Below are 24,729 nucleotides of genomic sequence, written 5' to 3'. Positions count from 1 at the left end.
TTTATAAATATATTGTTTAAATTTATTTTTGTAGTATTTGAAAATTTTTACATTTCATCCAATTCATATTTTTATAATATTTATCACTCCATCGAGTTAAGCTTAATTCTTACTTTTTCTTTTTTATTTTCCCGCCTATTAGCTTTGTTTTTTTAAGTTCATTACACCATTTTTAAACAATAGGAAGAAGTTTTACACTAAAATGTTACGAAACATGAATTTTTATAACTCTTTATTTGTATTTTTTTTAACATAAAAAACTAATTAATTAGTGTAATATTTAATTAGTAATTTAGTTTTAATGTTTAAGTTTAATTTTTTTTGTCATTATATTTAATTTTTACTCAATTGAATAATCCTAATATTAGTTAAATAATATTAATATGTTAATTTTTTGTTTAAAAAATAGTATATCAATTTAATGAAATATTAAATTAATAGTTTGATTACGAGATATATATATATATATATATATATATATATATATATATATATATATATATATATATATATATATATATGATTAATTTTTGTAATATTTTCTAAATAGAAACAATTCATCTCTTATATTAACATTGTATTGTTAAGAAGGGACTACGGATAAGTTCAAACATTTTCTTGCTCTCCAATCTCTTTTTCTCTTAGCAATACAATCTCATTGAGATCATCTTTTTCAAATCAAATATCTTCTTTCATATCCTAAACTACAAATTCAAGATTATTAAAGAGGAACACATGAAATTATTTGTGATTTTTGAGTTTCTTCCTAAAACCTTCAGATGATGATGTTGTTGAAAAGAGAACCTCGTTATTTTCATGTAAACAATATAGGAACTTATCTAAATGAGAAGAAAAATATATGACTAAATTATTAATTAAATATTTGATTAATAAACAATATAGGAGTTTATCTGAATGGGGAGAAAAATATATAATTAAATTATTAATTATATTTTATTAAGTTAATAAGTGATTGCCTTAATACAAAGAAAAGTTAACATTGACTCAATTTAACATATTTAAAGTCGAATTTAAGTTAACAACAAATTTACAAATTAAAATAAATCACAAATATAAATCTAAATATAAGTAATAAATTACTAATTAACTGATTATTATAATTAAATGTTTTAAAGAAATATTATTAACATGAGGAGTGGAGAGAGGCAAGTCGCCGCGGCCCGCCGCCTTAATTGGCATTGCCATGGGAACTCTTGAACGGTTACAAGAAACAAAGAAATAATTCTGAAATCGAAAGACGTATGAATGTATAAGTGCAACCCAGAAACAGCAGAATCAACATTGTCAGCACAGTCCCCACATGGCGTGCTATTAACCTAGCTTATCCTTTTAAACAGCACATAATCCACTACTTCAACTCAATCTACCAACCAAAGCTTAGCTGCATAACAAAATTTTTATATCATACCATATCTTCGTTAATAAAAAATCAATGTTAGGCTTCTTCTGCTGACATCTATAATCACTATTGCAAAACACCCCCTAACGTTGCTCGCGTGTCATTTCTTTATACGTAGTTTCAAAGTCAAACATCGTAGGCACCAAACGTTCGTTTGCTACTTCAACGACAATTAGGCACATGGTGTCACAATTTTTCCATCACTAATCCTTGCTTTAAATTAAGTGCTCCCGTTTTATTCAGACACGTTGAGCCTAGTTTGTCACCCCAGTTCTTGCACATCTTTCTTTGCTTTTCAACGTTTTCTTCATTCTTTTTCCTTGTTAAGATAGAGACAAGACAAGACAAGACAAGACACTTTGATTCATGATGGGTTTGTTTAGGTTAGCAGTGTTCCTGTTTTTCTGTCTGGACACTGTTCATTCTACAGTTCTTGGGAAAGAAAATGCTGGCATCGTGAATGGAAAAAAATCACTTATTTCATTCATGTCAGGCATTGTTTCAGACCCTCAAAACGCTCTGGATAGTTGGAAGTCACCCGGTGTTCATGTTTGTGATTGGTCGGGTGTGAGATGTAACAATGCAAGTGACATGATCGTAGAGGTTGATCTCAGTGGAAGGTCTCTAGGAGGCACTATTTCCCCTGCCCTTGCTAACATCTCTTCCTTGCAAATTCTTGATCTTTCTGGGAACTTTTTGGTGGGTCGGATTCCAAAAGAAATAGGCCATTTGGTTCGGCTTAGACAACTCAGTTTGTCTGGGAATTTTCTTGAGGATCACATTCCATCCGAGTTTGGTTTACTTCACAACTTGGACTACCTTAACTTAGGAAGCAATCATCTTGAGGGAGAGATCCCTTCTTCACTCTTCTGCAATAGGACTTCACTGGGTTATGTAGACCTCTCTAACAATTCCTTAGGTGGCCAAATCCCCTTGAACAAAGGGTGCATCCTAAAAGAACTCAAGTTCCTATTACTTTGGTCTAACAAGCTTGTAGGAAAAGTTCCTTTAGCTCTTTCAAACTCTACCAAGCTAAAATGGCTTGATTTGGGGTTGAATATGTTGAGTGGAGAGCTTCCTTCTGAGATTGTAAGTAATTGGCCACAACTACAATTCCTCTACTTGTCGTACAATAATTTTACTAGCCATGATGGTAATACCAACCTTGAACCTTTCTTTGCCTCCTTGGTGAATTTATCGCACTTTCAAGAACTTGAATTGGCGGGAAATAATCTCGGTGGAAAGCTGCCTCACAGTATTGGTGATCTTCCTACCAGCCTGCAACAACTCCACCTAGAAAAGAATCTCATATATGGCTCTATACCTCCTCATATTTCCAACCTTGTCAACCTGAATTTCTTGAAGTTGTCTAGTAACCTAATAAATGGATCAATCCCTCCCAGCCTCGGCCATATGAATAGGCTAGAAAGAATTTACTTATCAAACAATTCACTATCTGGTGAGATTCCTTCAACCCTTGGTGGCATTCAGCATCTGGGACTTCTAGACTTGTCAAGAAACAAGCTTTCTGGCCCAATACCAGACAGTTTTGCAAATTTACCCCAGTTAAGAAGGCTTTTACTTTATGACAACCAACTTTCTGGAACAATCCCACCAAGTCTGGCAAAATGTGTAAATTTGGAGATTTTAGACTTATCTCACAACAATATAACTGGGTTGATTCCTGCAGAAGTTGCAGCCTTGAGTAGCTTGAAACTATACCTGAATTTATCAAACAATAACTTGCATGGGTCTATTCCATTAAAGCTCAGCAAAATGGACATGGTTCTAGCTATTGATTTATCCATGAATAACCTCTCTGGAAGCATACCACCACAGCTGGAAAGTTGCATAGCACTGGAGTACCTCAACCTCTCTGGTAACTCCTTTGAAGGCCCTCTCCCTTATTCATTAGGCCAATTGCTTTATATTAGAGCACTTGATGTGTCTTCAAATCAGTTGACTGGGGCAATACCACAGTCCATGCAGTTGTCTCCCTCTCTGAAGGAACTTAATTTCTCTTTCAACAGATTCTCAGGGAAAGTGTCAAACAAGGGAGCATTTTCAAATCTTACCATAGACTCTTTCCTGGGAAACGGTGGTCTCTGCGGCCCGTTCAAAGGCATGCAACAATGTCACAAGAAATGTAGTTATCATTTGGTGTTCTTGTTAATTCCTGTGTCACTATTTGGCACCCCTCTCCTATGCATACTTTTTAGGTACCCAACAGTAATGAAGTCAAGAGTGAAAAAACGATTTGCAACTGTTAGCAGAGGTGATTTTGAGGATGTAGAAGAAGGAGCAAAAGAGGTCAAGTATCCAAGAATCACATATGAACAACTTAAAGAAGCCACCGGAGGCTTCGGTGCTACAAGCTTAATTGGTTCAGGCCGGTTTGGGCAGGTCTACGAAGGAATGCTCCAAGATAATACAAGAGTAGCTGTGAAGGTGTTGGACACAACACAAGGTGAGATTTCAAGGAGTTTTAGAAGGGAATGTCAAATACTGAAAAAGATAAGGCACAGAAATTTAATAAGGATCATAACAATCTGTTGTAGGCCAGAATTTAATGCTCTTGTTTTTCCCTTGATGCCAAATGGTAGTCTCGAGAGTCACCTATATCCAAGCCAAAGACTGAATGTGGTTCAACTAGTAAGAATCTGCAGTGATGTAGCTGAGGGAATGGCCTATCTGCACCATTACTCTCCAGTGAAAGTAGTGCATTGTGATCTTAAGCCTAGCAATATACTCCTTGATGAAGATATGACAGCTTTGGTCACTGATTTTGGAATTTCAAGGCTTGTACAAAGTGATGAGAACACATCCACCAGCACCTCATCTTTCAGTTCAACACATGCTTTGCTATGTGGGACGGTCGGTTACATAGCTCCCGGTATGTACTTTGTCACTTTAGATTCAACATTTTTCTGTACTATGCTCTTAAAATGGAAGTACGATAGTATCTTTTATATCTATTTAATAACATCAAATGTTTTGTATTCCATTACACAGAGTACGGAATGGGAAAAGATGCTTCAAGTGAGGGTGATGTTTACAGTTTTGGGGTGCTTGTGTTGGAGATGGTCTCAGGTAGACGCCCCACAGAAGTGCTCAGCCATGAAGGCTCAAGCTTGAGTGAATGGCTTAAGAAACTATACACACAACCACACCACCTTCAAAGCTTTGTTCAACAAACACTTCAAAGGTGCTATCCTTTTGGTCTGCCAAATCCTCACAACAAAGTGTGGAAAGATGTTATTCTGGAACTCATTGAGCTGGGGCTCATTTGCACTCAGCACAACCCTTCAACAAGACCAAGCATGCACGACATAGCACAAGAGATGGAGAGGTTAAAGGACTACCTCACCAAGTCGACCTTCACACGTCATTCAAGTCAATCCCAACATTAATTCTTTTTGCAACCAAGATATCTTATTGAAACAAAACCACAAAACATTAAGTAGTTCAAACATAAAATGTTCTTTAATGTGTGCTGTTATTTCTCCTAACACACTTGTTTTTTTTTAGTTCGTAGGCTAATCCCATTCATCCTATTGTGATTGCCATTAATTCAGTTAGTTTTTGTATATTGCGGGAATTGATCATGAGTTTCTCACTACGTGATTCTTCCTGCTATTTGTGAAGGAAAGTTTTTTTCTTTGGTGATGTAAAGTTGGGTGAAACACGCGTGTCAATATTTCTATTCTTTTAGACTATCAAGTTGATATTAATTATATATGCATTTATCTTTCTGGCTACTTTTTATGTAGTTAACTGGTTATGAAGTGGACATTGATAATAAAAAAAAAGGAAAAGAGAAGAACTACACATTACACATGAATCCTATTCAGATTGCAGATATCATTTAACACTAAAAAATCACTTTGTCATGATTGTTTACGTCGGTAGGTCAAGTTGTCCTAGATAGAGATCTCAAACAAGAGTAGATAATCAGTGCCATCATTCGCATGGTTGATTTTAATAAGGAAAAAGTTTCTTTGACACAAATAACTATATTTAATTTGACAACTTAAAATGGTCTAACAAAAATGAAGTTTTGTATTTATAAAAGAAAGAAAGTAAAGAATACTGTTGAAAAAAGTTTTAGTAAGATGAGATAGTTTCAGTTTTTCCAATATTGTCACTCGAATTTATAGTTTCTAAAACCTCTTTCTCCAAGAACGAGTCAACGTTATTAATTGCAAGAAAATACAAATTGTTTATATTCTTTACTTATGTGTAAGATAAAGATAAAGATGGTGAAGTATATAGTGTAGAAAAATGGATTCTAATACTTTGTATAAATATTAAATATATTAAAGATACTTAATTTAAATTTTTTATTTTGATCCCAATATTTTTGTTCAAGCCATTGTCATTCACAAAGTTAAATGAAGTGAAAAAACATCATTGTAAAATTGTTTTTAAACAAATATGGAATTTGGTTATCAAGTTAGGAGAACTGTACGTCTCAAACTATTCATTCAATTCAATATTTCTTCAATGTTCCTAGTGGGTCTAATTGTGTCAGACTGAAAGCAAAAAAAAATATAGTTATGGCAACATTTTTTTTTATTTCATTGATAACCTTGGCTTCAAATCGATTAAGGGTATGATTGTATAAGTTGGAACATTTTCCACCTCTATATATATATATATACCACGATTTGATCTCAATATCTTACTGTTGTGTTCGAAAAAGTTTGTGTTTGGCCGGCTACTACTCCACTTTTAGAACAAAAGGTTGGGTCCTCGAAAAGGATGTGTGTTATTTGTCAACCTTTCCATTACATCATATCCGTCTCAATTCACTCGAGCAAAAAGGATTTTTCATGACATTGGATGATGTTTAACAAGTTGTAGTAATGAAACATACGGTCACCAAATTATAATTTTTGTGAATTTTTTAACAATAATTCTTTAAATAATCGTCGTAGAAATGACAATGATTCTTTATACAACCATCATTAAAAGTGAGATGGTGAAAAAAACGACAAATGTATAAAGAATTATCGTTAAAATTTGAAGAAATAATAATATTATATAGAGAATCGTCATCAAATGTACAATACTTTTATAAAAAAGGATATGATTCTTTCTTTTGTTGCAACTTTCATTTAAGTGTTTCTTTTTCTCTTCTATTTGTATTTTCATTTTTTCCCCTCATACTTTTCTTTTTTTTTCCCTAGCATCTCACAGCTACCACTACCGCCAGTAGTGAACCTTTGCAAGCCTTCACCAGTTGTGAATTGTTCCACACAAACTTCTTCTAGTTGTGAAGCATTACCAATCTCACCACACATTGCAAGTTTTCGTCACATCGTGCTATAAAATCCACATTATGAGGGTTTTCCACAAAGCTCTCCACACTATGTTGCAAGGTTCCTTTGTGAAGCTCTTTGTACATCTCAAAACCCTTGTCACAAGTCTCCTCTTCACCTATGGTTAGTACTTTACATTTATTCAAAGATTTGTTTACATGTTTCTGATTTATCTCCACGACTTCACAAACAAGCAAATGGTTAATCAATGAAAAATTTATGTACCTTTTAATAATTAGATGGAGATGTTTGTCTCCTCTACTCTAGTAGTTTTATCTTTGTTAATCTTTTCACAATATGTAACACATTTTTACTTTCTTTTTCTAGATGATTTTTAACAATGGTTCAAGAACAATTATCATTATTTAAAACTTTTAATGACTTTTATTTTAACCGTTGTTATTCTTTTTCGAATTTTTAACGATGTTAACATTTACGAAGATTTGAAAACTGTCATTAAATGATTGTTTTAGCTGTCATGAAAATTTTATTTTACAAAAGTAATTTTTTAGAATCAATTATCAATTTAGCTTTTAAAATTGTAATAATCAATTATATTGATGATTAAAATTGATAAATATTTCTTTTTTATATGATAGGAAATTAGTTAATTTTTGGAACTACAATATTAATAAAATTATTTCTTAAAATTATAAAGGACTTGTTGTAGCAAGTTCATGTTTACATTCTCTCCAATAATAACAAAATTTTGCAACATAATTTCTAATTACTGCAAATAATAAAAAAAATCCATTCCGAACCATACTTGTTATAACAAGTCCATTTTTACATTCTTTCTAATAACATTACTTACTATAAATGGAGAAACAATCTTATTAAGATTTGTCGTAAAAGTTATTTTTATATTCTCTCTAAACAGTTTTTTAAAATTTATATTTACCATAAATGACAAAAAGCACCATAATAGCAAAACTTGTTGTAACAAGTCCCTTTTGCATGATATAAGAACCTCAAATTACACTTTAATCGATTGCATATTCCACGACCGTATAAGAAAAGCAAAATCACTCATAAATAGAAGTTTCAATCTATTTTCCAAATTTATGACCCAATTTATTTGTCAGCATTCATTAAAATTTATATAAAAAGTATTATAAATTTATTTTATCTCTGATTAATGTTTTACTAAAGTAAAATATTGAAATATTAAATATAGAATTAAATATTAATAAATAGTTCAATAATGTGTATAAATCATAAAAAGAAATCAAGTCTTATAATTAAAAATTTTAAATAAATTTGATAAAAAAATATTAAATATTTCTCAACTTTATAAAATCTTTATAAAATGAAATTTATATCTAATCGACTTGGGATTTAAAAAATGAGCTCCAAAATTATACTGGTTATTAGTAGGACAAATCTGTATTACATACGTACTGGGAGATATTAGTAGGAGAGATCCGTATTACATACGTAGTGAGAGATAGATGATATAATTGTATTTGGTAAAATAGCACTATTAATCCTCTTACTAATGTGTTATTAAGAAAAGTGACATTTGCTTTAGAGAAAGACCATTGTATATTGTTTAGCAACTTTCTTTTATGCAGTTGCTTTGTGTATAGTATGATATCTAGGTCGAACGGTTAGCATTCAAGACTGATCGGTCTATCTACTGTAGCAGCATTCGTTCGTCAACAACAGCGTCCGTCAACCAGGTCAAACCGGAACATCACTCGTCAAGCTATGTATTATACCTAGTAGAAATCGAACGGTCATACATGCAGTACCGTTCGTTCACCACTATGGTCAACCAGGACAAACAGTTCTATTAAAGTTGGGTCACAATTGGGCCAACGCTTATATTATTATTGGACCCAATGTCCAGCGGATGATAAAATAATCAAAGATAGGGTGTTGCTCCCTCCACCACCACCACTTCTCCCTCCACCTCCCCAACCTTCTGCAAAAAAAATTTAATTACAAAAATAACCTTTTTTACTTTTAATCCTATTTATTTACTTTAAACTCAAACTCTATCTTTCTACCCATTTTTACTTTTCACTCAGCCCTACCTCTCAACTCTCCTTCTCTCTCTTCCCACCACATTCGTTTGTTTTAATTACAAAAATATTAATATAATAAAATTATATATTTCATATAATTAAACTAATAAATAATTTTTTATATAATTATAAAATTGTTAAAGAATACAAAAACCATATATAAAAAATATATATTATACAAAAACATTAAAACAAAAAACTAATTATATATAACTGCAAAATACAAAAAAAAAAATATAAACTAATAACAATAAAGATCTTCAAAAATACATTATTAAAATACATCAAAAAATATTAAAAAATAATACATCAAAACATATAAATTACATTATTAAAATATCTCCAAAATAAATATAAAAAAATAAACTAATAAAAATAAACATGTAACTTTAAACGGATGTCAACATTCGTTTAAGGCAAAACGGATATTGACATCCATTTCGTTTTGCCTTAAACGAATGTTGACATCCGCTGAGGGATGCTCACATCCGTTTAAAGATTATACGTTTATTTTTTTAGGGTTTATTACGCACCTTCACGACGAATCCTTCAAGCACCACCACACACCGATCTTGGCACGACTGATCAATTGCTTCCACAACCACTTGCAATCTCTCACTAAGCACATCAGCTAATGAAAGTCCACCACACTATGAGACCACAATTCTATCACAATTAAAGAATGAGAGGAAGAAGTGGAACGTGAAAAAAAGGAAGAAGAGCACAATGAAACAATGAGGGAACAAACGATAAAGAGGAAGAAGAGTTACTGCTGCATACATGTAGATGATTAGAGTGGGTAGAGGTTAAAAAATATTAACCTTAAAATTTTACTAAGGATAAAATAGGAATAGAAAAATAAATGGAGGGGTAAAACAGGAATGGGGTGGTGAAGGGAGCAAAGGGTGGTGGTGGAGGGAGCAACACCCTCAAAGATATCTAGATCTTAATAGGCAGTTTATGAGCAACCAACCGGATTTTAAGGTAAGTCTGTTTATATTTTATTGGACCTGTGTATTTTTAGTGTTCTATTGAGGGTCTACTCACCCTCAACTCATATTCTCAAATATTCAAATAGTAATAATCATTCACTAAATATTCAATCAAGAGCTAAGGCTCTTCAATCACACACCTAACTTGGGCGTCGGAGTGCCTTTTGCCGGTGTTTCCCTCTCTGTCAAGAAGTCAACGAGCGGTCAAACTGTAAAAACGCGATCCAGGTAGAAGGAGCAGGTGAAGCATGTGATTCAAGCGTTAAAAATGTTAGTGTCTCAGTCCCATAAAATCCCTACAAAACTACTTTGTAATGAATGTGAACACGCATGCATCTTTTATGACGACTTTGTTGCTTCCTAACATTGGTGACCTCCAAAAAGGAAAATTCCCAACGAGATTTACCTTTATTAAGTTCATCATTAAGCTTTATTTTCACAATTTATTTCTTATAAAATATATACATAAAATTTGTCTTATCTTTCTCAAAAAAAAATTACCAGACCAGGAAAATTCAATAACAATCAGACTTGAACCAAACTCACTTAAAAAAGTGATAATAACTTCAATCCAAAATCATGAAACAATAGATCAACAGAATTTATATATATATATATACGGTTCTTTACCGTCTTTTAAGAATCTTACTCATATTTTAATTTTCAATAATTAATAAATATTTTTATTTTATTAAAATTTTGAACATAAATTTGTGACCATGTAACAAAATCTTAGCTGTAATTTAAGCGTTTCTAATAGTCAAAATCTTAGCTGTAATTTAAGCGTTTCTAATAGTCAAAATCTTAGTTGTGGTTTAAGAGTTCTTATTAGTTAAAATGAAGTTTTTTTACTATTTAGAAGAAGATATTTTTTAGCAAAACACTAATACAAAAACAGGGTCGAATATTTTGGACCTATTAAATTGACGACGAAATGTCGAATTTTATTAATAAACGACGTTAATCAATTTTTTTATTTTTTTAAATTAATTGGGATCTTTTTTACAATTTTACGAGATCTAAAAAACAGAAAAACAACAAATTTCAGTTTTTAGTATTTTGTAAAGCATGAACTATGATAGTATCAACAAACAACAATGACAAACAACAAACAAGTTCAATCAAACAACAACAAACAAGTTCACCCAAACAATAACAAGAAACAAGTTCAACAAAATATAACAAGAAACAAGTTTAACAAATAAGTTTTTCAAAACGAAAACAAAAACAAAAACTAACCTGGTTCATAGGAATAAAGTGAGAGAGAAAGCAGAATACGCCTATGAAGGACAACAACACGAAAATAATCGGTCAAAACAAACAAAAATCATACCTAAAGTAGTAAATTAACATGCATTTGTATCAAATGAAAAAAATATTTCATGTGATGGTCGTCAAACTTCGTTCGAAAAAAGTTTGAGCAGACAAGAGGATCTCGCCTCTAAGATAAAATGAATGAATTTTCAATCTCCCGCTCAAATTTTAATTGAATTTACTAATTTTGACGTCTAACACTAGGGATTCGACGTTTTATATCCTTTTACGTCGAATTACAATTTTAAACGACGTTTAATAATTGTATTTATTTACAAAAATGTCACCGATCATTTTTAACGTTTGTTATTGAGTGATTCGACGTTGAATGCAACGTTATACACTATTTTTACACTAGTGAAATAAGATTTTCTGCCATTCATATTACTAATAGAATTTAAGATTTTTATGAATATAGTGATTATAAATGATTATTAAATAAATATTTCTTAAAAATTACGTTAGTTATGATATGTAAATATTATTTGAATAAATATAGATTTAAATTTTTCCATAACAAAAAGGTTTAACGAACTTTATTAAATCATACTTTTAAATATGTCTTTTGAACCACCTAATAACACATTCTTTCTGATAAATATAATAAAGTAATTTTAAAAATTTTAAAAAAATATTGCAGACGTCCTCTTCTCAAGTTGGATTAAAAAAATATAGAGGAGTAGGTTCATGCACCAGTACATATAGGCCCTGAGTGCTCCTGTTGTTTATGCCACTGCATAATCTTATCAATAGATTAGATTAAGTTAGGTATCTATGCACATGATTAATTTATGTAAAACTATTATCTAACAACACCACAACTATCAGACCCAAAGAAAGTTAATTAAAGTACCAGTCTAGTGTCAACTTAATTTGTTTAATTGTTGAAAGCAACATTTAGGATTGGTCAGATTTTAATTTTAATCTGTTGAAACTAGTGGGTTGAACTTAATAATGATTAAACATATAATCATATGTTATAGAGACTATTCATGTACATACAATTTTATTATATATTTTTTTTTTAAATATCCGTTTAAGAACAGTAGTATATAAGATAAAAAAAAGTTATTAATTTATTTTGATCTACTAAAATCTAATAAAAAAATCTTATTTGTTTTACAAATATATAATTCAATTTATTGTTAGGACATCTTAACTATCCTAATACTCCTAAAAATTTAAAATAAATACAAAAAATTTAAAATAAATATATAAAATAGAATTAAACATATATTTCTTAAATCTTTTAAAAATAGTAACTTGAAAAAGTATTTAACTATGAAAAATTAATTAGACTTATTTTTACTCATAAGTATTAATGTAATAATCTATTGGATTTTGAGAAATAGTAAATGAATATTCATCATTTATTAATTGATAAAATGTTTTGTTTTAGACTTTTCTAGTGAATGATTTTTTATAAACTTTCTTAATAGATGGACTGGAATGGAATTTTTTTTTCTCACCATAATAGTTAGTGAGTTTATAAAAAAGAAAACATTAATTTAAAGACCACTCAACTGCAAAATCTGATTTTATGAGAAATTTTAGGCTGGGTCAGTTGCACTTGATGTACAATCATGGGTAATAAAATATATATAAGAGGTTTGGTTGAAAACATTTTTTTCTAATTACTTATAAGAAAAAATAAAATTTCTTTAAAAGTTAGAATTAGTTTATATATTAATAATAACAACATAAAGAAATTATAATAATAGAAAATAATTAAGTAAGATTTTGAGAAGTTAATAATGAAATAGAAAATAGTTAAAATAATTTGAAGGAAGGATTAGGGAATTATTAGTGAGAAAGCAAGTGTTTATCAAGATTTATCTAGTTTTATACAAATTGATCTAGATGTCTAGATTTTATTGTAGGTAATTTTGTATTAAATCTTTTGATAGTTAGCTGAAGATATGTACAAATAAAACTTTATGATAAAAATATGTTATTCGAAAACACATTTTACAAATACTCTCATACATGATTATAATTAATAAAAAAATCACTCTAACATAAAAAAGAAGATATGTCTATTTACATATATCATATCATTCATTGGTAAAATAATAATAATAATTTATGTATTGCACCTACCATTAATTCCACAAAATAAAAATATTTAAAAATAGTATATGTATATATTCTTCTAAAATTCTACTTAACACTTTCAACATTTTTTTCTCTCTCGTATATCTCTATAATTTTACTAGAAAACCATATGACAATCATATAAGAAAAAGGTAAATTTTAAAGAACGAACGTGTTTAGAAAAGAAAAGAAAATTTGTATAAGATTTGTCTGGTGTCCAAAAGGTTCACTCAAACTGAAAATGATAAAATGAGTAAATGTCTTGTAAAAAAGTTTTAAATCAAGTATTGGAGATAGTAAAATATTTTTAGGAATTTAAGTGGTCTATTTTAAGAAAAGGATTTTCATATTTAAACAAAAATACGTCACTGACTTGTTAAATAAAATAGGTCAAACAATTTGCAAACTAGCAAGTATACATGTTAATCCAAATACAAAGTTGAGAAGTACAAAAGATAATGTTATTCTATCTCACATTAGATCATATATTGTTTTCATTGTGAGTGTAGTTAATCAATTTTTGCATCACCAAAAAAAACATATTTACAAACAATTTATGTTGCTCTTAGAATTATCCAGTATTTGAATTTCGAGTTTAATTATGTATAGGAAGTTAACTATTAGATATTGCACCTTCTTTGATGGAAACATAACATAGTAACTTAAAAGAATAGAAAATAAAGTATGGTAGTTAGATTTACTCAAAAGAAAATTTCTTTCACATTCAAAAACTCCAAAAGCTATCTTGTTACAGAGACATTCCTAAAACCTCTTGACACAACATTAAAAATGAAAAGCAAGACATAAGAATAACTTGAAGCACATGGTACAAGATATGTACTTTGTACTGTAAGATTATGCTGAGAACTAACTTAAATAAACTATCTGGATATCAAATTTCACACCTTCAACTAGCTTTTGAATAAGTTGAATTTGAATTAGACTTTAAATCATATGCTAAGAAAATCTCATAGACCATCTTTATAATTGTTATTGGACCTATTATGTTATTATTTTATTTTATTGTTATCCTCAACATGAAAAATATTAAAAATCTCATATGATATATATATTAATTAGTGAATTATAGTTGTACTTATGTTTCAACATATGAATTCGTAGTTATATGCTAAGAAGTTCAGCACAAGGTCATAAATATTAGAATGATAATATCTTTCTAATGTGTTTTCTAATCAAACAATGTATCAAACCATTTGTATATTTAACTAAGTCATGTATATTGTTTGGGGGAAAACATACGACACCATACTTAACAACACAACAGTGTCAAGTCACCATCATACCAGTCCCAATTGTAAAATATGGAATTAGGAAAGTCTATTTACATTTCTCATAACTAATATTCAATGTAGAAGATCTGTTCTACCTGCCTACACCACATACATTCAATCCTCTCTCTGGACAAACCATACTTACACCTAATTTGCATCCAGTTAAGTGCTTCTCTGAGATGGCCATTCTGCATTTACTAGATCAAAGCCAAAAGTACACCATTGCCTGTTCATATAATGTTTTCAAAGGTGAAGAAGAACACAAATAAATCAAGAACAAAATCATCAAATGTAAAACATTATCAAATAGCCCATCAGTATGAGAGAATCAAAGAAAGGAGACATTTTGCAGCAATTTGGATTCTCTGCTGGGTTTTTCTGTGTTGTTTGTTCTTATGTTGTTTCTTCAAAATACACTGATAGGCACTGATTTCAATGTCTTAAAAAACCTTAAAAAGATTTTTAAAACACCAACATCAGTATATTTTAAATATTCAGCAGAGGATAGCACAAAAAACCCAGCAGAGAATCTCGGCTCTATTTTGCAGGCAACAGAAAGTTATTTTTTCTCAAAAGAAAAGGCAAAAACATTAGAGTAGATTACCTCTTGAATAGGATCCAAAGGAGTATCCCTCTTAGGTGGGGGTTTTGGGGTTTTTTCACTTCTCATCTCTGATTCCATTGATTTGAGTTGACTGCATATATCTTTCAACAAGTTCAAATGCTCTTCCCCTTTCACTTCATTCATAATCTCTTTCATTGCACTGACTGTCTCCCTCTCAAGCTGATCAATTCTCTGATTCAACTTTTGAAACTCAGCTATAGCATTGCAATCCACATCCACCCCTTCTTTTTTCTTCCAAACAATGGCTTTCATGTCTTTTGGACTGGGTATTCTGCTCTCAAGATTTGCACTGAGCATGCTCTTTAGCTTGTCCATATCATATTTAACATGCGATCCAATGATTTCGTCAGACACCAGGTCTGGTTTTGTTAACCTGTTATCTGCATCTGAAATCCATTTCTCAAGTCTTCTTTTCCCGGGTTCACCTGTTTGTGGAACTTCAAACACATCATGGATATTACTCGAGCACGAGGGAATAACAACAGCCTCTCTGTCCTGTGTTTGATTTTCTTTACCTGAGCAACTAGTATCTGTTTGGTCTGTGCTTAACTTAATGTTTGCCTGTGAAAATATTGAACCCGATCTCCCTCTTCTGCTCCTCAACGTGGTGCATTGTTCTCCTTCTGACTCTTTACAATCTGAAATTACTTTCACTTTTTCATCTAACCTCATGATCTGGTTCCAGTATGCATCAAGACTTCCCTCTGCATAGTCTTCTGATTTTGTGGGCAAATCCATGCTTGGAGAAGTGGCTTCTCGGCCATCACTCTCCACTATTCTAGGAAACGTATCTGGAACTAGAACTGGAACTGGGCTAGGTGATCTTTCTCTTTTCCGAGCAGATTTCAAGTTATTCTTAAGCGGAATAGGGGGCAATGAAGTCAACCTTCTTACCGTGCTACTACTCGCTCGATCATTTTCTCCTTGATCATTTGATGCACTTCTACTCATCAACAGTTCTTCAGTAAATTCAAGATCACTGGCATTGAAATCATACCCCAGGGTGAGAAGTTTGTTTCTATAAGCCAATATCTGAAACTCAAGAGAAGCAATTTCCATTTCCTTCTGATACATAAGCTCTTCAAAAACTTCAAGAGTGGCCTCAGCATGACCTATCTTCTCCTCTGCCATTCTCTTGTAGTGACTCGCCTCCATCTTCACCGCAGCCTTCTCTCCTTGCAACCGCAGTATCATGTCCATGGTTTCACTGGCTGCAGTTGCAGAGGCTTCTCTTTCCTTATCCAACTCTGCATACAGCTTCTGCAGAAGTTGCTGCTGGGCACGAAGCGTCTCCTTCATGACTGTTATATCACTCTCAGCCATGCTGCTCTCTACCATTTGATGCTTAAATGTTTAAGCAATCACCAATCACTTATTCCTGAACAAAAAACATAGCAATTTTTATTTCACTGCAAACACAGTACGAGAAAACAATGCTTGGATAGAATACAATTCTATTTCTTTCCTAAATCATCAATTTCATAATTAAATATTAACACCATGGCTCTAAGGTACGGATGCAAGGCAAAATATCATAAACACATAACCTAAAATGAAAATCTAAGCTTTCAGAGTCCATTCCACATGTTTATGTTTGTGGCTAGGAACTATTTACCCCATGCAAAAGAACACAACTTTGATCAGAAAGGTTATATATCCTACAATCGCAACAAATTGAGGCATATTAATTCTCTCTAAAACCAGACAAAGTAGAAAACCTTAACAATAGCAGCTTTCAATATTTTCTTTCGAAAATAATTCGTGAGAAAGCGAGGTTTAAACAGGGACATATTGCACAACCGCACAAAATCACCACCACGCTTCTCTAACATATTTATATATTCCGAAACCAAAATCCACCAAGAATTATATTTATTTATTTCCAAACCCTATGTTTCTGGTATGGAAATTGAAAAGGAAAGGCCGAAGAAAAAGAAAAGAATGAAACCTGTGTGTCTTGGAGGTTTGTTTGAGTTTTGCAGAGGAAGACGATGCAGTAAAAAGAGGAACCCTAAGATGATAACACCGTGGGAAAGAACAGAGAGTGAGTTTCCTTATGATGTACAGTTACATTACAGACAAAATGGAGGTTCATTAACGTTTTTGTCTTCGCATCATTGTGTTGTTCCATCGTCTCCTCGTAGGTCCCTTCTTGTTTTCTTTTCATAGGCAGTCCCTTCTTTTCGATTCTTTCTTTATTTATTTATTTTCTGTTTGGTGTTTCAAAAAGTCGTTTCTTCATGCTTTCCAACGGCTACAATGAGCCACACCACGACCACCTTATGATGATGTTTTGCATAATCAAATGTTCCAACACGCGCTTCTTGTTTGCCTCCTCATGCATCAAACAAAATCATTCTTTTCTATTTTAACAGTTAAATTTAATACACTGCTAAAATAAAAACCATTTCACCAACTATTATTACATTAAATTAGACTTTTATGTTTAATAAGTTTTTCTTTTAACAGCTAAATCTGATAATAAATTACTATGATTATTCAATTACAGTAAGATCTTAGTTAAACTGTTCTTATGTTAATTCCGTATAGTATCGGTATACAACAACTAAGTTTTTCTTCAATACGTATAGGTTAAACTTTACAAATCATAAACTTTGTATGATTAATGAAATCTAGTTGTTCAATGTAACTACAACACGTTAAAAAGACAAAGAATAATATTATAAATTATTAGCTCACAAAACAAATTATGTTTAAACGGTTAATCTTTTAATAATCAATAACTATATATATATATATATGACTAGTTTTTTTCTCTAAATATTTATATTACATTTAAAGATAATTTTTCTAAAATGTTTATTTTTTAGAATATTCAATTTATAAGTATCGATTTTTTTAGTTATAATAAATAAATATCTTACCAATTTTGTTCATTTTATAAATATCAATATATACTTACTTTTATTTTCTGGTCGAGGACGTATTACCAATATTTTTTGGTCTTTGTTTTTCAGAAATCACTATATATAGTTTGTCATTTTTTCAGAGTCAATTATATTGACAGAAGTATTTACCAGGCCTTGCAGATCCTTCAAACCCAAGCAACTGATGAGTGACGATGAAAAAAGAAAGAGCTTCTTCTTGTGTATAACAACAAATGTGTTTCCCTCATATGTACGGATTGTATAAAAATTTCTCTTAAATGATTTGATATTTTTTATCAAGCCAGGTTATAATAAGAAATAATTTGGTGTTATTACTTATTTGACTAAAAATATATTAAGCCAAAAACAGTATTGTCCCGTGAAGAAGGAAAAAGAGATTTTTGTCAATATTGAAGGACAACTTGTTAAAAGAAAAAGAATAATATACAGTAAGAGTGAGGGAGATTAAAGAAAAAGCTAAATAATAGTAAGAATACCAACGAGAATGAACAGTAGTAAACATTTGCCAAATTTTAGATAGATGGGATAATCTTAAGCTGTAGTATTTACTTTCGTTGCGCTTTCTAGTGTGATTTGATTTGATAATAAATTTATATATGTATATATTAAAATGTTTAATGCATTTACTTTGTATTTAATTAATAAAATATTATAGCTACTTGCTAATGATTTGTCATTAAACGCATACTGATAAAAATAACTACCCTTGTGAAGCTATATAAAATTATGTAGCTTTAACTATGTTCTTATTTTAAGAGCTCCTGGAAGTGAGAGCGAATTATGTTTTCAACTAGGATATTGCTCGTAGACAGGAGCAGTAAGGTTAGGTCAGTAATAAAGGTTGAAATGAACTTTAACTGCTATTATTATTTGAGAGGAGGATTTGAGTAATTGTGGATTCAATTTCCACAAAATTTATTCTGTATTTTTTTAAGTGTTTTAAGGTTACTTTTTATTTCTGTGTGGTAACAAATAAACTAATTAAATACCGTGTGAATGATATAATTGATAAAAATATAATTATATTTCTGTGTAGTAACAAATAAACTAATTAAATACTGTGTGAATGATATAATTGATAAAAATATAATTAGTGTGGTGGATTTTAAATATACTAGTTAAGAGATAGAAACCCTTGAGATATGTTACTGTTAAAAAAATAGAAATAGAAAAAAAAGGTATAAAGAAAGTGTTGTGTGTACTTTGCACATGTAATATAATGAAGAATTAATTAAATTTTAAATTTCTATTTTTAATTAGAATTTTATTAATTATTTTTTTAATATTTAAATGTTTTATATTTTTTAATTAAATATTTATGGTAGAGTTTTTTATGCTAATTATTTTATTATTTTGATCACTTGTCATGTATAAAAAATATAAAGTTTTATGGTTAACATAAAATAATATTAAGTCATAAAAGTCCTTTGTCCCTTACATTAGTATCAATACCAAATTAAAAAGAATTTAATAGTATTTTGAAACTTGAAAGTTAATGTATAAATTGAGAGAGGAACTTATTTAAAAAACCTAAGTGGTTCATAACAAAATAAAATTTCCAAACATTAAAAAACTTCATGCAGAAATTCAATTCTGCTTCCTGAGAGCATTTGTTAAAAATTGTATCATCTATAATTTTGCTTCAGAGTAATTAAACACTCAATAAATAATCTATTACCCATTACAATAAAGATCAAAATACCAAAACCAATAAGCTCCCATATCAAACTCATAGAGTACTCATGATAGCTAATTTTTTTTTTTTTTATATTATACAAGGCAATAGTGCTATCCTCTCTCTAATCCACCGGAATCTCTACTTCCATCTTCAAACCCGAATTGCCAAGAATCTGTCAGTAAAAGGGATGATGGTCAAGCATTTCCATATGAAAGGTAGCACAGTAACAAATGTCAAACTAAGAGCAGTTTTATTAAGTATGCGCGGTGTAAAACAAGAATGGGTATAAGGGTGTAAGACCCTCAAACAATCATGAGCTAGAACTCTGTTGTATGACCCTTAGACAGTCATGAGTATGAAAATGCAATATCCACCAACCAAGGAACAATCATGAGTTTTATGCTAATTGCGACCTATGAACCACGTGAAAATATTATTTTGGTTTAAAATATTGGATGTAAGAGACCTTTACCACTGCAAGATAATATATATGCATCATATGGGCAACTGTGCCTTCTAATTTACAGGATAAATCAATAAAATAGAACTCCCATTTGACATTATCAACTCATCTTTGCATTGTTACTTAATTTCCTTCTTCACATCTATGTTAAGGCCCTAACCACAGTTAAAATCAAATTTTGGTAATATCTTTGAAGTTAATGGTAAGATCATAATAGATATGAAGGAGAAACACCAAAAATAATAGAAGACTCAACTCACTATCTCTTAGCGTGTACTTGCTGCCTATTAAAAAGATTGTATAAACTAAACTTCAGATTTCTAGAGAGGCAAGTCAAGCAAATTTCAGTACCTTCACGAAGTCAGACAAGACTAATGAAGAATCCTTTGCATAGCCAGCTTCCTCAAGGACCTGTGTCAGAACTTCCTGTATATACAAAGGAAAGAGAATACATGATGCTGTTATAAGCAGATCACATCCTCCATTTATATATTTGGCAATCTGAGATATTACAAAACATACATGGATGATACACCTCATATAAATACTTGGTTGATGAAGGATTGTGCTTCTATGTTTCTCATAAAAAAAAAGATAAAGATGTTTTTCACCTGGTAACATATTCACAGATACAACTTGGAAGCTAGGAAACAATCTTCTCCTTTCATTTTAAAAGCATGAAAAGTGCAATTAGAGCTACAAGTCGAGAGCCTTGTAATAGATAACAACTTTCAAAGAAACTCTTATTGTCTTTTGCTTAGTTTCCGGCTTATGTGGCTCATACTAAGCCTCATACTTTATATACAAGGAATATTGTTATCGGTACTTCTAAATTCAATTGCTTGAACCATCCAATTCCAAAACTTGATTTCAAAGGAACAAAGGTGAGAAGTAAGCTGTAATGTGTTTCCTCTGATGTCATGTGGACCAGAATAATAATCGAACACAAACATTGGTTTGGTAGATAACTATAGAAAGTGAAAGGCCAATACCTCTATGATTTGCGAAATGTTTTCACGACACATTAATACAAATAATTACAGAAGTATCACGTTTTCTTTTTAATTTCCTGCACAATCTTTAACATTGGAAAATAAAAGAGCAAATAGCATCTTTAGGGACACTTTGCTGTGTTATTTATATACAAACGGTCATATATAATAAATTTATTGATTTGTACATGAAAAAGACTTTTGTGTTTATAAGAATGCAAAACAGGCACTGAAAAGTTTATAACTCAATCAACACTCCCTACTACTATTTTAAAAGTCATATCAATTAGAATTTGCAATTGGTAGTAAAGCACTTTTTATACTCTAAGGTCAGTGCATAAAAACTAAATTCAACTCAAAGTGAAAGCAGCTTCCTAATTACTGGTAAAACCAAGTTTTTGTCAAACAAACCAAGCAAGAAAGTGCAGTGTGCTATATGGAGAGTAGAAAAGAAAAACCGAACAGCATCAGCAAAAGGCAGCAAAAGAATAAAGTGACCTCTCTCTGTTGCTCAGACATGAAGGATCCTGACAAATCCCTTAAAGCCCTGAGCATGTCATGGAAGGTCACTTTTCCATTGCAATCGGTATCATACCACTTGAAAATGACTGCAAAATGAAAAAGCAAAATTAAAACAATGATGTGATTTATCTGTCTTCGATTGAACAAAGAGAAAATAAATTGATAATTTTGATAAAATAACTTACATAGAATTTTTTGGTGTAGAGTGGCGCGGGGACTGAAGGCAGATAAGAAAGCCACGAATTCCTTGAAGTTCAATCCGTCCAGCATCCTCAACAAACTCTGCAATGTTATCAATGTGAACACCTCAATTGAATTGAATGGAAAATTGAATCGAGAGAAAGAGAGACCTGAGAGAGAGGATTGACGGCGAATTCGGGAATGGAGAGGAATTCATCAGAAGAGATGAAACCGCAGTTGTTGCGATCGAGTTGACAGAAGCGTTGGTACAGAGAAACAATCTCCTGCTGCGTAACTACACACGCACACGCGAAAAATCAAAGACGAGTAAATGAAAATGAAAATGAAATTAAAATTGAAGGATTGGTAGGTAGTTAGTTAGTTACAAGCGTGTTGGCAGTGTTGCTGAACCTCTTCGATGTCGTATTGGGTGAGCATGGAAGATGTGTTGCCCATGGCTTCTGGCGAGAAAGTGTGTGTCTGTGTGTGAGAGAGAAAGAGAGAAGAAATGAACACTGCATCGTCATTTCCCAACTGCCCCCAACTACTTTCTTCGGCTACGCATCCATGAATTGAAAAGGTCTATTTTCGCCATGTGGAAGCCTAACACCTCCACGTTCAACATTTTCTCCATTCTATCAAACTCCAACTTTATTCACTTAAATATTACCAGGTGTTTGTTACCATCAATTCATTTTTCAGAATCATTTTTTTATTTTTTTATTTGATTTTATTTTTAAATTTTTTATAATAATAATGAAATAAAACCTAACTTTTCTAAAATATAAATATAAATACATAATCATTTTTTAAGTAAAAATATCATGTCACTTGGTTTATAAAAAAATTATATAAAAATGTCCAACTAATTTTTTTAGTAAATTTTATCATTTATAATTTTAAACTCTCATACTTTTATTACATACGTTGAAATAATCTTATAGTAAACAACACCCTCTGTCGCATATTTAGGGTTTAGGGTGATAAGAAATGAAAACTAGAAAGAAAAATACATGAGAAATAGAATGAAAATCAAAATTATTTTGTCAAAGAATAATTACTTTTATGGTTATACTTTAACTTTATTTATTAATTATTATTATTATTACTGCTATTATTTCTACTATCATTTGTCTATCATAAAAAATTAAGAATTAAAAAAATCCTACCACATTAATTCACAAAATTATAGATTATGTAAATTACATTATCAGCCATTTTGTATTCATCTTTTCTTTTTTTAGAATATCTCTGAAAGAGTATCAATTAGATCTTAAATTTAACATAGATTTTATAAGAAAATTTGGATAATGTGCTGACGAGAATTTTAAATTTAAAACACGAGTTTGGTATATGTCTTTGTTTCTTAAAAGTACAAATTTAATTACATATTTAATTTTTTAGTTGTTGTATAATATAATCAGACAGTCAAGTATCGACCGATCGGATAAAACCATAAAAGAGACTGATCGGTCACACAATCCATCAGCTACGTAAAGAAAAAAATACAAGCGATCATAAAATTACAACAGTCATCCTTAAACACCACAAATTAATCAAAATTATCGATAAACATAATTTAATAGATTTTGGACCATGATTGGTTTATGATTAAGGTTTTGTTAATCTCATACTTACGTCAAAATCTATAAATAAAGATCAAAAGTAAAAAAATAAATAAATTCATTTATTTGTGAATTTAACACGTTGTTCTAATAAATTATTTATTGACTTAAACATATAAACAAAAAATAATAATAAACATGCAGATTTTATAAAACTTCACTATTAAAATAACATTTGTAAAAATATCTTAAAATTTACGTGACTATTTTTAAAGTAACTTATGATAAGATTTTATGATTAGTAATATGAAACTATAAATAATTTATATTGATACTATATTACTAAATAAACAATCAATCCAAACCAAACTCTACCTAATTTAGTTTGTCTATTAAGATTTACTAATTGTGCATTGTAGCTTGTTAAATATGCAAAAGAAATGTCTATTATTTGAGACATTTTTGTCAATACAATTAATACTTATGTCAGGGAATTTTAATATGAAAGAGGGGTGTGAATAGCTGATCTAACTCACAGTTAGCTCTATGGTGGGATATTTAGGTTTCGACCTTCATCATTCATTTAACTTTTAAATCAACCACGTTAAGATAAATTAAACTATCAATTATTTTAAAATCATACTTATTTGACTCAGTGTATTTAACCACCGAAATTAATGGGTTGGTTTATTTATTTTATATCTTACATATTATTTCGTGGTTTTATTAGGTAATCAAATAATTGTTTTTTTGTTTTTTTATTAGTATATATTGACGTATCCATTAGTGAAAAACGTTTATTTTACATCCACAAATAAAATTAGTTTTGGTGCAACTACGGTAAACAAATATCTGATGAATAAAATTAGTTTTGGTGCAACTAATAGTTATTACATTAATTGTACAGATGTAAATTATGCACAAACAACTATATTATATTGTTTAATATGTGAATTTATGTATTTTTTTTATTGACTTTTTACATTGATTGTTTATAACAATATATAAATCATCCTTTTAAACCTATCAATCCTTAAACGTGTCTTCATCTTACACCATTTTTGTAAATTTACACTTTTGCATTTTCACTTCGGGCACACTTCCATTTCAAAAATCCATTTCGAAACTTCTCTTCACCGACAAACCATCATGGTGCTCTTCCACTCGTGAACCACGAGAACGTAATGAATAGTTGTGAGATTGTTGTTTCTTCATAATCTGATAAAAAAATTGATGTTATGGTTGATTTATATTATAAATTAATTTTATGTTTAATTGATACGAAACTTTTATTACATTTTTTTTCAACATCAATCAATAAATAAATAAATA

At 30.4% G+C, this 24,729-nt stretch overlaps 3 protein-coding genes across 3 annotated transcripts; 1 reads left to right on the top strand and 2 right to left on the bottom strand.

Annotated features, from left to right (window-relative positions):
• Nucleotides 1-1,698: 1,698 nt before the first annotated feature.
• LOC108341953 (putative leucine-rich repeat receptor-like serine/threonine-protein kinase At2g24130) lies at nt 1,699-5,060 on the top strand. The gene is made up of 2 exons (XM_017579653.2): nt 1,699-4,313; nt 4,433-5,060. The coding sequence occupies exons 1-2, from the start codon at nt 1,787-1,789 to the stop codon at nt 4,828-4,830; spliced, it is 2,925 nt and encodes a 974-aa protein (XP_017435142.2). The 5' UTR covers nt 1,699-1,786; the 3' UTR covers nt 4,831-5,060.
• Nucleotides 5,061-14,374: 9,314 nt separating this feature from the next.
• On the bottom strand, nt 14,375-17,259 carry LOC108337365 (uncharacterized). Its single transcript, XM_017573884.2, has 3 exons — nt 17,037-17,259; nt 15,068-16,466; nt 14,375-14,689 (listed from the first exon to the last, which is right to left on the bottom strand). Exons 2-3 carry the CDS (start codon nt 16,424-16,426, stop codon nt 14,666-14,668), a joined length of 1,383 nt encoding a protein of 460 aa, XP_017429373.1. The 5' UTR covers nt 16,427-16,466; nt 17,037-17,259; the 3' UTR covers nt 14,375-14,665.
• A 2,347-nt stretch (nt 17,260-19,606) lies between these two features.
• LOC108335180 (uncharacterized) lies at nt 19,607-22,450 on the bottom strand. The gene is made up of 6 exons (XM_017571138.1): nt 22,219-22,450; nt 22,003-22,127; nt 21,838-21,934; nt 21,629-21,738; nt 20,490-20,564; nt 19,607-19,847 (listed from the first exon to the last, which is right to left on the bottom strand). The coding sequence occupies exons 1-6, from the start codon at nt 22,286-22,288 to the stop codon at nt 19,797-19,799; spliced, it is 528 nt and encodes a 175-aa protein (XP_017426627.1). The 5' UTR covers nt 22,289-22,450; the 3' UTR covers nt 19,607-19,796.
• Between the last annotated feature and the right edge of the window lie 2,279 nt (nt 22,451-24,729).

The sequence above is a fragment of the Vigna angularis genome, chromosome 1, assembly GCF_016808095.1.
Source record: "Vigna angularis cultivar LongXiaoDou No.4 chromosome 1, ASM1680809v1, whole genome shotgun sequence".
In the NCBI taxonomy this organism is placed as follows: Eukaryota; Viridiplantae; Streptophyta; class Magnoliopsida; order Fabales; family Fabaceae; genus Vigna; species Vigna angularis.
This window is presented reverse-complemented; position numbering and strand designations above follow the sequence as displayed.